General features: G+C 44.7%; 1 protein-coding gene across 1 annotated transcript in view; it reads left to right on the forward strand.

The window, feature by feature from the left end:
• Nucleotides 1-18,830, forward strand: part of LOC138453024 (testicular acid phosphatase homolog) — a 193,815-nt gene that overhangs the window by 80,203 nt on the left and 94,782 nt on the right. The window contains exon 6 of the mRNA XM_069605444.1: nucleotides 10,495-10,590. Within this exon, the coding sequence (XP_069461545.1) occupies nucleotides 10,495-10,590 (96 nt within the window). The remainder of the gene's footprint in view (nucleotides 1-10,494; nucleotides 10,591-18,830) is intronic.

Below are 18,830 nucleotides of genomic sequence, written 5' to 3' on the forward strand. Positions count from 1 at the left end.
GCCAGGTTCCATTGTGTGCCGTCGGTATTCACAGTGTCCTTGCCCATGCACATAGGGGGCACATTTTACCTGCCGGCTTGAAGGCCCAACGATGGTTTTAATTAAAGGTTTTATAGCACAAACATTGCACCAAATTGCACCTTAATGCTGACCAATGAAAACATTCATAAGAACAACATCGTAGTTGAATCCATGTTTACCAAAGCAAGAAAGGCACAAATAAAGAGGCAAACATAAGAGTTACTTTTTTTTTTTATTCCACTGACTAGAGAGCGACAGGATCACTTGTGAAGGGAAATGTCCGGTCCATATCCAAGTTCTGCGCTTGCCACTGAAGTTAGGCAACTCTGCCATTGTAGGTAGAAGGGCATTACACACGGTCCATTATGTAACAGCTGTGCCAGAGAAAGAGCGCCTTAAAGGAGCAGCAAACCTTAGGGACCTCAAACAGAAGTAATCGCTGGCTCCCGAGACCCCATAGTCCCCTGAAAGCCAAATATCTTTTGGGCATGATGTAGCCCAGTGTTTTGGTAGGAACTGCAATGTGAGTTAGACACACCGCCTTGAACTGAACTCCCACCCGAGAGCAGGACGAAACCTGACCAAGTTCTTGGCCTCAGAAACTAGCCTGGTGGTAGAATTAAGAACTGCCTTCAAGGCGCTGATGGCTGCCTAGGAAAACCAAAAAGAACTGAATTACCAGAGATGATAAGAGAAATGACAAGAGCCTGCATTCATTGTCAGAACTAGAAATAAGTGCCTTCGTGTGAGGTACAAAAGAGAAAGCAGAATGTATAGGAGTGGAACCCTTAGACAACTATTTAAGCAATAAGGCCCTCGCCGCAGCAGGTATTACCGAGTCAGGCAATGCCCTGGTGCCCATAGTAAAAAGCCAGAGCGAAGCGAGGGCCTTAACGAACGCCACGGGGCATACCTGACTCGGAAAGGCCCCCATGGCGGAGGACTTATTGCTATTAGTTCCCCCGGCCCGCAAGACAGGGGTACTAATAGCATTTTGTCTGTTCTGAAATGCTGCAGCGTTTCGGAACAGAAAACAAAACAAAAAGAATTTTTTTTTAAAAATGGCTGTCAGGAAAGGGAAAATGGAGGCCGTTTTCCCTTTCCATGGCAGCCATCGGGAGAGGACACGCTAGGAACAGAAGTGTTCCCAGCACGTTCACTCTGAAAATGGAGGGGAAAAAAAGAAGGCAAGTGGGGTTGGGAGGGCAGGGAGGGTATTGTTTGCAGGGGAGGGGGTGGAAGAAAGAAAATACTTACCTGAATCCCTGGCAGGGGAGGATGGCAGCCTCCAGTCATGTGGAGGCTCAGAGCGGGGATTGCCCCTTTTCGAGCCTCCTCATTGGCTGACGGGCTGCCAAGCCCCCGCCGGGAACAAAGGAAAGGAATCCCAGCCGAGGGATTCCCAGTCGGGTAAAGTGCTGGCGAGGGCCAATCAGAATGTTTGCTACATTCTGATTGACCCTCGCCGGGTACTAATACAAAGTAACAAGGAGAGATTGATGACTGCAAGCCTGCCATTATTCAGGCGAGGCTGTCATCTACCCTATAGGAAACACATGACCCCATTGTATCACTTCCCTACGTAGTTAGCAGTCTAACTAAAATGTACATTTATAACAAGGTCGATCTGTCGCTCTCTCTTTAGAAGTGATTTAGTACCTGCGTGATAGACCTTGTAAGAAATATACATTTCAGTTATATTGTCTACTTACAGTGTACGAAAGTGATGCAAAGTGGCCTTGTCTGAACAATCAATATTCAACGGGGCACCTGGTTGATGCCTTGCTCTGCCCAGGTGGGTAACATCATATAAAGCACACAGATGAGCAAGGCCATGTGAGTCTAGCTGCTGAAGAAAGAACAGATGACTCCGGAATTCGTCACAACTTGATGTGGTGGACACAGAATCACACACAAAAGATTTTCTGTATACTGCAATTCAGATTTAATTTGTTTGCAGTGGGTGTTTAAGATACACTTGTAATTCTAGGACATAGGATATTTCAACATTACAAACTTACAAGGTGTAGTACCTGAATCACATGGATCAAATGTTAAATATTTGAAAGACAAGGTTCTATTGCTTCTACATTCTCTGTGTTCCTTGGGAAGGAAACTAGAGAATTTAGTGAAGTAGTAACATAGTCATCATCGTACTTGCGTGGAACACAATCTAGGGTTGAACAACAACAACAAAAGAACAAGTCAACACGACAGTGTTTCGGCCAAATTACAGGTAAGAAAATTGAGCTTAGGTGGTATAGGCCTTCATCAGGATGGGATATTCATGTGAGAGAAGTATCCTATATGGTCTGTTGAAGTAAAACAGACAGAGAGTATATCAGGAGTCAGTCAATTCAGAACGGTCTAGCAGTAGAGCAGTAAATATATACATGCTGAACAAGGAGATTCCGGAGCTTACCGGATCTAGGGAGCACAGTGGCTCAGTTCATCTAAGTGTCTAAGTACACTGATGAGGGTTCAATTTCCGTGAGGCGGCCATTCCTGTCGGGAGAGATCAAGGAATGGTAGACGAGGCTGTAAGTAGCCATAATGATGGTATTAATTAAAAAGAATGGCTGGTAGTATAGGCATAAAGGCTTACCTATTTGGATCCTGCTAGTGGGATGAGGTTCTATAGGCAGGCGGCGTAATCAATACGGCTATGGTTCCGGGAGAGACCATGGAATCGTCCCTGCGGATACAATAAATAATGTGAGGCTCAGGTGGAGCCCAGGGATGGACTATTGTACAAAAGTGCACTATGCTGGTACATGTGCAGTACAATTGTGAGTGTACCGCACATGTACCAGCATAGTGCACTTTTGGACAGCTTATGGGCAAAGGAACAGCATGGGTCTTGCTCACAGGCCCAGACCTAACAAGGACATTTGTAGGCTACTAAATAGAACAGGCTAACCTAGTGTGATAGTTTCAAAATCAGCAGATTCCAAAAAGCCAGCCGTACCTAAATATATGTCAAAATCCCCTTCCTCCTCCTCACCATCGTCGAATGATGAAGAAGATGAGGGGTCTTGCTGGGGTATCCTTACGTTCTTCTTCTTCTTGGTGGTTATTCTCTCCTTGTGAATATAGGGTCTGCCATGGAAGGAAGTCACTATGCCAGATCAGCAGATGTGTGATAACAGAGCAAGTGTCTGAACACAGGACCCCCTTCCGCGGAACAGCCGATAAGGGGAAAAAGCTGCAAGGCTCCAAAAAAACCTAGGAGTTGGAGATTGGCCAGCAATGTGGATACCAAATCCAGTATGCACCTGGAGAGCAACTATCAATGTCCAGTGTCCAGCAGGAGAGGATCCTGCAAGTGCCACCGAAGGAGCAGGAACAGCAAGGCAGTAAAGGGACTCAAAGGCGAGCAAGGACAAGAGATTAGTGGAGCGCTAAGCAGGGTCAACGGGAGGCAGCGAGCAAGCAAGGATAAGGGAATGAGAGAGGAAATGGGTAAGAAGGCAGAGCGTGAGCTCATAAGAAGGAAAATGTAAGCGTATGGCCCAGAGGAGAAGGATTGCAACGCAGCGATTGCCAGAGCAAAAGTGAATAAGAACCCGGTGGCGGCAGCCATCTTGGAAATGCATGGACCTCTAAGCCATGTTCCAAGGGAAATGTGATGGCGCGTTAATGGCGGTGCAATCTCCACTGGTTCCAGAGTCGCCATGGATGAGGCGCTGTGACAGTATGCCCCCTACGGTACCGTCCCCCAAACTCCCCTTCGGGGTTTGCCAGGGTGAAGACGATGGAACTTGAGAGCTTGGTTCTCATGAATCTTCAGACAAAGGATACCCTTTCCAACTCACCAGGTATTGGAGAGTGGAATCACAGATATGAGTAAACTCATATTTATCAGTCTGAGGTGGAACTAGGGCCCGGTATGGGTGCTTTGAGGGAGAGTGGGTATCAGGAACATACGAACGAAGAAGAGAAGAGTGAAAAAAATGGGTGTAGGCGATGCAGAGACTTGGGTAATCACAATCTGAAAGCTACAGGATTTATTTTGGCTAGTATCTCATACTGGCCGATGTATTTTGGCGATAACTTGAACGGTCGAACCCATCTTATTTATTGGAAAGCCAGACCTTGGTTCCCACATCCCAGTCAGGTACTTCTCTGTGATGTCTATCAGATTGTTGTTTATTTCTTGATTTGCTGCCTTCAAGGTTTTCATACGCCTTCTTGTGAGCTTGTGAAATGTTCTCCAACAGAGCGTTGTTATAGGCAAACTCAGCTGTAGGGAGGAGCTCTACCGAGTTGTCTTGTTGGATGTTGGCAAAACATCTAAGGTATTGCTCCATGCTATCATTAAGGTGCTCAGTTTGCCCTTTGGTCTGCGGATGGTATCCTGAGGCGAGTGCGATTTCAATACCCAATAGTCGGCACAAGGTGCTCCAAAAGACAAAAGTATACTGTGTTCCTCTATCCGAGAGATTACATTCCGGAAGTCCATGTAATCTAAAGATCTCTTGAAAGAAGATCTTTGCCATATCCAGAGCAGTAGGTAGCCCTCAGAGGGAGATAAAGTGAACCATCTTGGTAAAAGAGTCAATAGTGACCATGATGGCAGTCTTTCCCACTAATATTGGAAGATCAACAATGAAGTTTGTGGAAACATGACTCCAGGGTCTGAGCACACACAGGGCATGAGTCGATGTATTCCTTAATGTCTCTACACATTTGGGCCCACCAGAAATTGCTTTGGATGAGCTCTAGGGTTGTAGTATAGCCCTCATGACCTGCCACCTTACTGTTGTGGCACCATGACAAAACCTTTTGTTGGAGCGGAACCGAAGCTAGATACAAGCGATCTTGATGAAAATACAGACCTTCCTTCTTTGTAAAAGGAGTTTTGCCTTTGGAGGAATGGAGCGTCCTGGCTTAAGCTTCTTTGACCTCCTGTAGAAAGGGCGAGACAGAGTACACAAACATATCCCTCCGAAACAACGCTTTTGGAATTGGGGGTCTGTTACCTTTGTATGATGGTAGCGATACAAACCATCAGCTATGGTGTTTTGACTTCCAGGTATGTAGGTTATGGTGAAATGGAATTGGGTGAAATAATGAGCTCATCGTGCCTGCCTGGCATTGTGACATTCCATCTGTCGCAATATGCAGAGGTTCTTATACTCTGTACGTACCGCAAACGGATGACATAGCTACTAGTACTAGATGACGCCATTCCTCACAGGCCAATTGAATTGCCAAAAGTTCTCTCTCGATAACAGAGTAGTTACAGTAATTGGAATTTAAAGTCTTAGACAAGTATGCATCGGGATGTTCGATGTTGTTTACCTTCTGTTTGTGGACGGCTCCTACAGCCGCTGCTGAAGCATCAGCTTTGACGATGAAAGGAAGAGATTGGTCAGGTTGAAGCAGAATGGGGGCAGTACTAAACCTCTCCTTGATAAGTTGGAATGCGGCTTCAGCAGTTTTTCCCATGTAGAAGGAGCATTCTTCTTGTGTAGGGCTGTGATGGGGAGCATGATGTCTGAGAAACCCTGGATGAATTTGCAGTAAAAATGTGCAAGGCCTAAAAACCTCTGGACATTCTTGACTGACGTGGGACAGGGCCATTTAGGTAGTGCAGGGACTTTGTGTTGGTCCATTGAGATGCCTTGACCGGGTACTATATACCCCAAATATGGTACATTAGTGACCCCGAATATACACTTTTCGGGCTTCACCAGAAGCTGATGTTCTCTCAATCGATGAAGGACCTCCATGAGTTGTTGTTGGTGTTGTTGTTTCGAAGCCGAAAAGAACAGTATATCGTCTCATTAGAAGGAAAACTAACAACCTATGGCCCAAAGGAGAATTGTTGCAGCTCAGCGATTGCCAGAGCAAAAGTTAATAAGAACAAGGTGGCATCAGCCATCTTGGAAATGCATGGACCACTAAGCCACGTTCCTACGGAAACGTGATGGTGCGTTAATGGCGATGCAGTCTCCACTTGCTCCAGAGTCGCCACGGAGGAGGCGCTGTGACAATATAACCAATAAAATATGCCATAAGAAAAGCCCCAACGCACAAAAAAGGCAATTACTAAACAATTTAACAAATAGGTTATCACAATAACAGTGACAATCTACCAACAGACCTACCTTGTGTTCCCTGCTAGGGTCTTCAGAAAACACAACAAAATTTTAAGCAGGGTGTTTTGAAGCTGATCTTTTAAATAACGTATGGAAATCCTGTCACATGGAACAAAAATAAAAATGGATAAGCAATCTGGTCAAACAAAGGCATTATCTGGAGATAAAGACAGTTGTTTCTTTTGTGTCCATCAGCATATATTTAGGGTAACCCTGATAACAAAATTCTCTTGCATAAATGACATACACGTCTCATTGTTTAGTGTGAATCGGCTTTTTAGGTGCTGGTTATATTAGATTAACAACATGATATATTTACACGGAAAGGTTGATCTGTCTGTAAATAATGTACATTATGTACTTCTCTGGTGTCTGTATTGTCTCTTTGTTCAGTTCCTGGCGTACACAGGGCGGGAGTCAGACCACGTCGAATAAAGAAAACTTATCAGATGGAACCAAAAACCATAAAAATAATGTTCTAAGCTACTGCCTCAGGAAGATATAGATTCCTGTAGAAGGCAATATCCGATCAAACTCAGGCCTTGCTGGATTTGCTAAGCCAAACAACTACCAATATACTCCTGCTAGCGCTGACTCTGGAAATATAGAAAGATTCAAATGAGGGAATATCGTGTGTTGATCGTGACCATACACTCTACACAAGAGCTCAAGCAGTGTTTAAACTACAAAGTCAAAATGTCCCCCGGAGGGTAGCTGTAATGCCTGGCTTGCCAGAATCTGTAATCCTTGGTAGTTACAGATGTTCTAGGCAAGAGCCTTTCACCTACCAAAGAATCCCTGTACCTTGCTAACTGGAGTACTATGCGCCAGAAAATTCACCAGTATTCTCTCTTCACCTAGATATATTGGTTGGACAATTCTGCTTCTGCGGGTGGGCAGTACTACTATTGCTTTAGTGAATGTTAATGATAGATGCTTAATAAACAATCCGCCTGTGAAAAAAACCTGGACCCTTGCCCCAAAATGTCTTCCATAGGATGCAGAGGACTTTAAATGTAACCTTGGATTCCACTGTAAGACATATTTAGTACTTTATTCCATTGACCTGGCCACCCATGACCAGGCAGTGTGTTAAAAAGCTTTAAAAGATTGTGCAATGGATGGGTAGTTGGTTTGATCTTTGAGACCACTTTCTTTAGTTGGGGGAGAAGAATATGTGTCAGTCAAAGATCACACTCATGTTCCTATCTTTCTAGGTATGGTGGCACACCCTTTTCCCCAGTGTGTCGCCATACGACTGAAATTTTATGTTCTCTGCATCCCCCAGCAGCAGAATTTTCATTTGAGCTTGGGCAATAATGGCCAGCCTGAAGAAGGCCAAACATGTAGACACAAGCTTGTTGCGCAGTCCCTCGTTTCGAAGCCCTCTTAGATTGGGTTGTTTTACACAGAGCACAGCACAGAGCTGGCAATTGGCTCAAGGGTCTCTACCCACACCAAATCTTGATGCAGGCAGAGTGTGTGAGGCCACAAGAAGCGGACAAGATCCTTAATAATGGTTCCTGACATATTATACATGGCAGCTGCTATTGCTGATCACCACAATGCATGAATGCATTCACAGCTGTGAGCCAAGGGCATTTTTCAATTGGTTGGGAAAAGACACAGGAACACATAGACCAGCCAGATATCCATGTCATTTCCCTTACCAGTGGGAAAATGAACCACATCCGGTGATCCAAACCTGATTACGTGATTGCGGGTGAGGGGGAGTCATTGGATCCATTCTCAGGCAGTCTTAGAGATTTTCATCCTCTGTTTTAGTCTTTTGATAAAATGCCATTATTTATTGTATGGTAGTCTACAATGAGGCCAAAGAGAATCAGAGTAGCCAAGTGGTCTTCATACAAGGTGATGATGAGTCCTTCTTTGATTACTGGAGTTTCCGTTCCTCCCACGGTCTGCAAGTCAGAATGCTAGTCGTATTGTTTCACAAAATCTACAAAATGTCTTGTGATTTTTCTCTTGAGAATTATACTCAGATAAGAGGGATTTGAATTTGGCCGCGGTGGCCTAGGACCCCTGGGCATGAGTTTTTCCAGGAGCTGGGAGATCATCTTCTCCTTCACCTGGTTCCAAGAAGCGTCAATCAGTTCCATGATAATGGGGACCTCAGTTGGAAGAAGTTCTTTAATGAAGTGCCGTGGGATTTTCTATCTAAGCGTATGGTAGATAACTGCTGTCACAAGTTGTTATTTTTGCACTACACATGGAACGACTTAAGTACTGAAATGAATTGTGTTTTGTAACCTGAATCTCAATTCATAATAACATCTCTTCTCCATGATTTTGTATTTTTATGGTTGAGTTTATTGTCAACAGGAAGTCAATGGCCCAGCCTGGTGACTAAATAGCCTACAAACCATGTTTCTTTAGGCCTATTACATACCATCATTTTTTGGTAGTCAGATCACTGGGGAGTATTTGTTGGCCTGTTCAATGTTCATCAGACATATTCTTAACAAACTGACTGCTTTGGTCATGCGTGGGGTGACAGTTGTTGAGCTCATTGGAGTGGGGTTCTGGTTTGGTGTTATTTCTGTGTCCTTGTCTGTATATTTGGGGTTGGTTCAGGTTGGTTCAGGTTTTGTGGTCTGTACAATTACCTCAGTATTGCTTGCTCTGTGGAAATGGCCTCTTTTTAGCTGTCAAACACGTTGCGTCATCACTGAGTAGAGTAGCGAGAGCTTTGACTGTGCAGTAACTGCCTGTTGATAGCATCTCGTATGAGCCCGGTCTCTATACCAGTTGTTGGTGCGAAACAGTCAGGTTGGCTTGCAGCTAGAAACTGTGGTGTGGGTACTTTTAAGACAGAGCAGGTGGTACAGAGCTATGCCAATATGGGGCAATGATGGCCATTGAAGACAGACTCTGACAATGTGTTTCTTGGCGTTACCATTTAAGACATGGAATAATAATGGATGTGTTACATCATCATTTTGCCCTATCGCCCTCAGTTGTGGAAATGACCAGCAATGCCCGCAACCGAAGATAACAGCCTTATCAACAAGGGTTAAAAGCAATGAGGTAATCAGAACTGCCCACAACCAAGTGGTAACAAGGCTGTTATCTTCGGTTGCGGGCTGTTAGAGCCTGGCTATGGGGTTCAGTGTCGAGTTTAGTCCAGATTTGACACCGTTTCTCTTCTTCCTGCACTGAACTGTGTACGTTTATGGCCTTGGGCATGCAAGCCATTTTCCCAAAAATTGTGAAAAGAACGTTTGTGACGAAGTTGAATTGAAGTCCGCTTTTGGAGCCAAATAATCAGGCAGTGCACCAGGGAAAGTGAAAGGGGCCAACCCCCAGGCACGGTAAGGGGCCGGCCGCCCTGTAGGCGCATGTGGGGCTACGTTTGGCAGAAGCATGGCATGACACAGGGCTCATAGGAGATGCTATCGTTGACTGTGTTTCAATAATCCTGATTAGCTGACAAGCACCCAACGTTCCACTCTGTAAATTAAGCAATATTACTCGAGCGCGGGCAGGGGGGAGATTATTCGCTCAGGCTTTACTGTTAGCCCGGGGCCATCCTGCTGCAAGGGTAATATTGCTATTACTATCCAACACAGTGTACCGGATACTAATAGTTTGTTTAAAAAAAAAAAAAGATGACCCCCTTGGATCCAGAGAAGGGACTAGATAGTCCCTTCTCCCTTTCCATGACGTTCCTTGACGATGATGTAGGGGCAAGTCAGGAACACTGCAGTTTCCAGTGTTGGTGAGGGACCAGGCTGTGGAAGGTAAGTGGGGTGGGTATGGGGGGAAATATGTGTAAAAGGGGGTGGGGAAGGGGGCAAGGGGATGTGGGCCGCGGGGTAGCACTTACCTGAGATCCAGGTGGGGGGAAGATAGCGAACTAGCACAATGTGGAGAGTTGGACGGCAGCATTAACATGTTTTAATGCCCCCATTTTGAGCCTCCCCATTGGTTGGAAGGCCGCCCCGCCCCCCGGATCTCCGACCGGGTACTAATACTCTATAACGCATTGTTTGCTCATCACTGACTAATTGCATTGTTGTGGTCATTTTATGCTCAGCTATCAATATAGATTTTCTAATTTATTAAAAAGAAACACTTTTTATCGCACAATATTCAATTTGCTGAAATCAGTTTCGAATAGTAAAAGGTTTAATTATTCGTCTAATTGAATAATCAGCCATCATACTTTTTTTTAGTAAGATCCATGATGTCATAACCCTGTGTCTCCTGACATCAAACGTACAGACTGCACAGTCAAATGAACAAACTCACAGTGGATCATTTGTTGTATTCCGCCCATGCAAGATTATATTGGGAGGTAGGAGAGGCGGCTGCTGTAACATCTCACCATGCCACTCCTTTGCCATAGGACTTCATCAAAGAAATCGCCAACCACACCGGGTACAGCGTGGAGGGGACCGGACCGCGCCGGGCATGGAAGGTGTATGACACGCTCTTTTGTCAGGTGAGTGATCCTCAGTCCATATGTGACAGCACTGGGGAACTTCCTTTTCACCTTGATCTCATATAAAGGAGATATTAATAAGAAGCAGCCTGGCACTGGTTTTGGGCTGTTTTATAGGGGAGCGCCATCTTCAGAGTTTGCAATAAATTGCCTATGCCTTAATTGAAAAGAGAACATTCCAGCTGGGTCTGGCATTTCCTTTCTTACTGCTTCCTTGAGTATTACACTATGAAATCCCAGGGTCTAGCTGCCATGACGTGATGTTGATGAGGGACATTTTTGAGGGCGAGGAACCTAATTTCTGCCTTTACTCGCCCTACATCCAGTCTTTTTATAGATATAGATATAGATATAGATATAGATTATAGATAGTACAGTCCACACCAGGACCATATGGGGTCGGCTCCAGAGGGAAGATATGTAGCCATGTAGAGAAATGTGCCTTATCATTTCAGAGCTGGGAGAAAAGTCACAGGATTATACAAGAGAAGAGATGTGCGGTCAGGCAGCATACAGTGCATGGTCTTTACTCATCTTGTATTTTAAACCAATTGATGAGTTTCTGTCTCTTAGTGGTTCAGCAGAAGCCAAGCACAGTTGTGGCAGATCTCATATCTAATCCGAGAAACCTCAACCAGCATCAACCTGCAGCCAGTGGGTGGGCTGCAGCAGACCCATTAGGCCATGATGCATTATAAACACATATCAGCATTGCCAGTTGCCTAGTCTGCCTGCTGAAGCCAACTGAGGGAGTACTTTCTCTTCCTTCCTGTGACCCTCCTTCGTTCTCTTCCCCAACCTGCCCAGTTCGCTGACTGGTCGCCTGGTGCACCTCCAAAGCCTCACAAGTCCCAGTCTCCCCCGACCAGTCCTGCACTTACCTCCAGGCCTCCGCACTCTGCCTGCACTCGGAATACATTCCATGAGAGTGGCAACCACTCTGCCCTTACCCCTGGCCTCTGCTGGACTGGGCGCGCTTGTCCCCCTCCCTCGCACTTTCTGTCTGCGCACTTACACGACTTTGAATGTTGTAGGCTTAGCAGGTGTGTCTGTCCTGTCCTCCTCTGTGCCCCCTCCCTAGCTTTGTTGTAGCTGAAATACTCGTGCACAGGTGCAGTGATGACCAACCTTTTTTTGTCTTTGTATGTCCTTCTCCCTTCCCCCTCCTTCTCTCCCCAATCTTTTCTCAAGCACTTATATAAGTAGAAATGCTTCTGGCCCAGTATGCTAGTTATTGTTTTTTAGTTCATTCAGAATCTTCAAGGCCTAAGAATGACGACTATATCCCCTTGTTCCCTTCCCGCCTTGAAGGACCTCACTTGTGTATAAGCGCTTTACAAATAAACAATTACAATATTATTCTGATGGCAAGGTAGCAAGCAATGATTTGGCACACACTAGCTTTCAGGTAGCCAGGCTACCTGTACCATGGGGGATAGCTGGGCATGGTTAGGCAGCCCCAGCTGATAATGTGCAGAGCTGCTTGAAGAATTCTTCTGGGATGCCATGACTATGCTGGCATTGAATAAGACACCAAGAGATGTGGGCACTCGTTATAAGTGAGTAGATGAACCAAAGAGCATAAGGGCATAAGGGCATGATGGGTCTTTAAGACAGGTGTGACAGCCAAGACAAAAACCTCCATCTTGCCACTATTGAGCTTAAACCCCTGGGGTTTCATCCAAACCTTTGGTGTTCCAGTGACCGTGAAATGGCCGAAACTGTGCTCAGGGACGTCATTTAGGGGTCGCCAGAGGTCGCAACTGCGACCTCTGAGGTCTCCCTTGCGACCTCTAAAAAAAAAAAAAAAAAAGTTTTTTCGGTTTTATTTTTTGTAATGCAAGCTCCTGGGCTGTGGCCAGCACCATGTGGCTCTTTACTTCGGGAGTGGCTGGCTTTCTTGTTCAGGCCCCTTAAAAAAAGAAGAAAAATAAGAACAGGAGTGCCACAAGTCTAACACTTTCAGCACTGACCCTAAATAAGAAAGAATAGGAATACCATATAATGTGACTTTCTGGAATTCTATAAAATAATTGCTAGACTCATTAAAGGTTTATTTCAGACGTACTTCAGGGGATGAGTCACTGATTTAGTCTGTTCTTAAACGCTTAAACGCCTCAACTCAGCCTTTCATCCTTCTGAGGTCGATAAATGAGTACCAACACCGGTTGGGTGATATTGGGTGTATATTTTTTCTATATAAAGCGCTTAAGCGTAAGTGCTATATAATAACACATCATTACCATTTGGTCATGGACGTCTGTTTGCATTCACAGTACTTTGGTAATATGGGCCTATACACACTGATCAGACCACCCAGTTTATGGCGATTTTGCAATTTGCAAAAAAACCGCAAAATTTGCCTTTTCCCGCTATGGCCGCTATAAATCATTAAATGAGCGCAAAAAAGACACATTAGCTTTATGTATCTTTTTCACGCTCATTTAATGATTTATAGCATCCACAGAGGGGTTGCCAATTGCAGCAGTTCAAAGGTTAACAACTCCACTGAGCAAAAAGCAAATAAACCGAGGGGCTTCAGTTCAAAGGTGTGAACCAGGGTTGACACCTTTGAATTCAAGCCCCTCCATGGAACTGATCGAGCTGTAGCCCTCTCCCCCCTTCACACCCCAAAATGTTAGGCTGTGGTGACTCAGCCTGGCTGTCCTAAAGAGCGTGGCCAGACAGAACGGGACACAAATGACAAAGGCCTTGCAATTAATTACCATAGCAGCAGCTGGCAATTCCTATACACAGTTATGTTAAAATCAAGTCAATACTGTTGGATTTGCAAATGCTTGTTTTTAGCAGGACTTCAGTGAAGGACACTCATAGAAACTATCTTGGGGAAGGAACCCACGTTTTGTGTTTGGCAGAGGTACTGGACCTGATTAAGTGTAACAGAGTTATTCTAGGGAGGGTCTGCACTGACACCAAGCTTGCCGAGACCAAGCTTCGGCAACAGCAGTATCCCATATCCTCTTCACATGGCAGCAAGCTCCTGTAAAGCGCATTGCTGCCACAGCTGTGCTGTGACCCTCACCAGTGATGTGGCCTGTCCACCGCACTAAATGACTTAAAGGATTTAAGGTGCCAGGAAACCTGGCAGGATTACTGGCAAGAGCGCTTACTGGATCCCTTGAGCTTAAGAAGCATCTTGAGGGACCCCTTCCCCAAATAACACAGTGTTGCTGTGGAGGATTAAGGCTTTGGGAGCAACTCACAGAACATTAGTAGCGATGGACCGACTGTGGGAGCACCTCAGAGTGTTATGCGGTTTCGAGAGTGCTTCCAGAGGAGCAGGCAGTGAATCTGGTAGAAAGCTGGAATAGGAACTGGGAAGGAGGTGATTTTCAGACGCAGGTGACCCACAGTGAAGACTAAGAGCTAAAGGAATTACATAAATGCCCTGATTTATGCAAAACAATTCTAGCAGTGCGCAGCAACGGACTGGGAGTATAGATCTGGGGGACAAATGCTGGCGAGGGAAGTGCCTTCAGCCTTGGAGGCAAGCCAGATGGCCTGCAGAGGATGCTCCTGTCCTCCGCTGAAGGGAGGATTCTCATGGCTCATTTGGATGGGAGACTGAGTCTTTTTGAGATTATCGTATCGACGTTGTCATCTTTAATTAAGATACACCTTCCATTTACTTTTATAGGGATCCCACCACCCCCATGCCATCTTTGGATTTCCTCTTTCTTCACTGCACTCACCCACTATCTATACCCAACGCTTCACTCCCCAGTCTTTTAAAATTTTCGATTTTGGTACTTATCTGCCAATTTAGGCTTTGAGGGTGTTTAGCTCCACTTCAATGTCATTGTTTTGAAATGTGTGGACCTAACCCCGGAGGACTGCCCGTACATATTGGGTTCACATGCTATGACTAAAGAGTGGTAGTGAAGCAGTGATGGGCTTCCAGAAATGGACCATAAGGGTTACCTTAACCAGGGACAGGTGTTCCTGGACGCACCTGTGTGAGAGGATCTCAGTAGGGGGGTAGCAGAAGGGGCGCATTTTAGAATTTAGGTAGATCAGCAGAGCTGTGTGCGTGTGTGCCTCTATGTGTCTACATCCCAGTACTGAAAATACAGGGGTTATAGCTGGGCAGCATTATGAAGGTACCAAAGCAGGAGTTGCGTAGAGTGCTGAAAGTCAGGACTGAGGTCGACTGGTAGAGCTATATTTAGGAACCCACAGAATAAAAGAGGAGCTGCAAGTCAGGACTGATGTGATTAGGGGAGATGGGATTGAGACCAAGTACTGAAACTGATGTAGCTCAGGAATGGACGGGGGTGTTCAGAAAGCTATGCAATCAGTGCCATTATAGTGCTTATAAATCAAGTGGCAGAAGGCATTAACTCAGAAGACTGCTTTGAAAAAACAATGACGGGTATTTCAGGCTCACAGTTTGATGCTATTGCTCGATAAAGTTAGCTCAAAGGTTTGTTAAAAGTTCTCCACATCACCTCAAACATTCCTGTTTCAATGTGCAACACTCTGTACTGTTCAAGTTCTCTGTTTTTGGATAAAAAAGATGTTAAATGATGTATTTTTCGACAACAAATAATGCCGCAAAAAATGCAGTTGTGTGCCGCAATTTTTTCTTTTTTGTGCGGCAAAATTTTCCATTTCATGCCGCAATATCCTGGAGGGTCTGACTGATCTTAACGATACATATGGTGATCCATTTACATCACATTATAGTGATATCCTAACCATATTTTTCGTAATGTACAATGCTATGTGATGCCACTTCCTGTTTTTTCAACCGGTGAAAGGTTGTGTTCCATCGCTTCCCGCGATATCACTTCGGGGTGGGGTCAAATGACATCACTTCCTGTGTTGTCATTAGGAGATCAAGGGTTGTGTGATGTCACTTCCGCTACCTCTGGCATTTTGGTGAAATGACGTCCCTGACTGTGCTAGGTGTCCCACGACACGCAGGAACACCCAGGTCTCACTCACCGGCATATATGAATGTAACTGGAATTAGTGGACCCGGTGCAGGGCCATAGATGTTGCTAAGAGGGGAGGGAGAGGCGAACTCTTTCCAACCCTGAACAGGGCTTCCATTGATTGAAAAAGAAGCCCACACATGGCAGCCTGTGTTCTAGATTAGTCAGCAATGCATGTAACCACTCAAGGTAGTGTATCAAGTCTCCAGCGCCAACACTGCCTGAGGAAGGCAGGTATACCGTGACGACTTGCGCGCACAGTAAGAATTAGAGCGCCAGCGAGAGCGGAAAGGCCTTGCGCTAGACTGCCTTATTTTCTTGGAGGGCTGTCACTTCCCCAAAGTAGTTGCGGCCCCGATGTTTTGCATGAGTCTCCCTGTTAATGCAAATAGAAATGCTATTTGTTGTTTTTGAAACATGTTGTTTAGGAGCAGCAATGAATGGAGAGTACAAACAACTCTGTCGTAATATGTCTTGGTAGAACGTGATATAGGTCGGCAGAGGGGTTCGCAACAATCAAGATGGCTCCTTTAGAGGGACATGTGCAATGCACCTGGAGCAAGGAGATCCAACAAAAGATGTTTTAGTTGATTTCGCACATGTCATCTTGCAGCTCCATTCGTATGGTGCCCCTCTTGTTAATTTTGTTGGAAATTCATATTGACTTGTGCTGTGGGCCTGCCCCCACGATTATGCACATATTCGGTCAATGGTGGACAGGAGCTCGAAAACAAGGGGAGATCTTATTTGGTTACCTTTTCCAACACAACAATTATCCATCCCTTTGCCTTGTGTAGTATTGTACTAGGTATTTAGCATAGAAAGTAGGATGGAATGTGAGAGTATGGAATGTAAAAGGTGTAGGTTTTGAGTGTTCTGTAGAAGGCGGTTAGAAAGGAGTAAGAGAGAGAGAGGGGAAGGCATTGGTGTTGTGAGGCCTGTTATTGCTTCTATCCACTTATCCTAAAATAAAGAACATTTACATCCCTCCTGAAGACTGCAACCTTCTTACTTCACATGGCAACGAGGATGGTATACAAGTCGTGCCCTTGGGAATAGGAAGATCCCCAGAGAGCCAGGAAGGCCCCACAGGGCTGCCGGTACGTAGTTGTGTTTGCACTTGCCGACGACCTAGGAGAAACTGTGCCGGAAAATATAGAAACGCAGAGCGGAAGCAAAACCAATGTTTTCAGCTGAAGGGAAACCAATGTTTTGCAAATTCATATTGAGGTGTTGTTGTTGGACCGATGATACGCATGCGTGCTATCGATACGACACTTATTAACCCGCGCATGCAACCTCAGGGAAGTTAGAGTACAGGACCCGAAGGCGTGACTTTGTGTGCAGCGGCTATCTTTAAAACAGGCCGATTCAGTTATTAGCACAAGACATTACGTGGCAGCACAAGTTATATACTTCTATCCATGTGGTGACAATAATACAAGAAGTTACATTGTTGCAACCCTCTACCAAGAGAGGCTCTCATATTTTAAGCATATGTGAGTGTGTTGAACAATGGTTAAATTTATGAGTCAACATTAGGAACACATTGCTTATCAGTCATAACAGTGAGACTGTACCTGATCACCGTAAAGGAACTTGTAATTATCAGTAGCATTGAGCAATTTGCAAGGAGTAACTGTTCACCCTTCTCAACCATTCTTAGCAACAGTTGGTGAAGCTACCATTCCATGGCAAGAATGGAAAGAGTGCTGGAAGAATTATAGTGATACCATTGACAATGGAACCTTCACAGCAAGTAAAAAGAAAAGGTTGCTTTTGCATTCTTTAGGCCCAGAAGGGCACAGAGTTTATAGAGAATTGCCCCCTCAAAGAACTGAAGGTGATGATGGAGATGGTGATGGTGCAGATGAATACGAGTTTGCTATGCAAGCTCTGGACATCAACTATCAACCCAAAAGAAACGTAGCTGTGAATAGACAGTATTTCTACACAAGAAAACAAGATATGAGCGAAGGTGTAGATGAATATGTCAATGCACTATAGAAACTGGCTATGGATGTGTGGTGATCAGTCCCTAGAGGAGGCAATGGCTATTGCCAAAAAGTAGAACATATTGTGAGATGCAGTAAAGCCATTAAGGATCGAGAAAGTGATTTGGGAACCAAGATATCCAAGGTGATCAATTCAGTGAGAAACAAAGAGTAGAAAGAAAAGAGTTTGCCAAATATCATGCAGAAACGAAAGAAGAGGAGAGCATGAAAAGAACATACGCAGGAAGATGTTTTAGATGTGGAAAAAGGGGACACTTTGCCAATTCACAATATTGTCCTGCCTTGAATAAAAAGTGCTTTAATTGCGGAATAAGAGGTCATTTCAGTGCTATGTGCAAGAATAAGAAGGGCAATCAAAGGATAAAGTGTGTACAAGATGAAGATGATGAAGAAGAAGAGAGACGAGGAGTAGATGTAGTCATGATGGGTAGGAGTAGCAACAAAATGACCACTCCTAAGACCATGTTCAAAATTGATGGCATAGTATCAGAACTCACAGTGGATTTGGGTTCCCCTTATACAATCATAATGAAGGAGAGATGGCAAGAACTATGCTCAAAAGTTTTAAATCCTTTCCTGAAGAAGTCAGACATTAGAAACCCTGGTGCAGTTGAGGGTTCAATGATTCAGATATTAGCATATAGACTTGTTCTAGGTGAATTTAGGGGAAGGTTGGCAGAAGTTAAAGTATATGTGGCTTCAAAAGGAGTGAATGTGTTGGGATGGGAAGACCAGGCCCAACTACAGGTTAAATTGAATGCTGGAGGTGTGCAACCAATTTCCATAGTGGTGGCCAACAATAGAAGTTTTAAATCTAAATATGTGGAACCAAAATATGTCAGAGGTAAAGAAAGATAATTATTTCCTAATGTATTTAGTTAGGAAATTGGGAAACTGCAAGGGTACAAACATAGGATATTAGTGAAACCTGATGTTCAACCTATGACAAGTGCTGTGGGACACATTCCCATAGCCTTGAGAGAGGATGTTAAGGTGGAACTAAACAGGTTGAAGGAGTGATTGAAGAAGTTGATGCATCTGAGTGGGTATTCCCTATTATGGTTGCCAGGAAACCTAATGGCAAGGTGAGGATATGCATGGATCTTGCGGAATTGAAGAAGGCTATAATTGTTGAAAAATATCCTTTGCCAGTTATCTTTGAAATGTTAAATTTGACTGTGGGAGCTGACACATTCTCCACTATTCACTTGTCAGCTGCTTATCACCAAATACAGTTATGTCATGAGTCAAAGAAATGTGCTACAAT

Source organism: Ambystoma mexicanum, chromosome 1p (assembly GCF_040938575.1).
Source record: "Ambystoma mexicanum isolate Mex_15411 chromosome 1p, UKY_AmexF1_1, whole genome shotgun sequence".
In the NCBI taxonomy this organism is placed as follows: Eukaryota; Metazoa; Chordata; class Amphibia; order Caudata; family Ambystomatidae; genus Ambystoma; species Ambystoma mexicanum.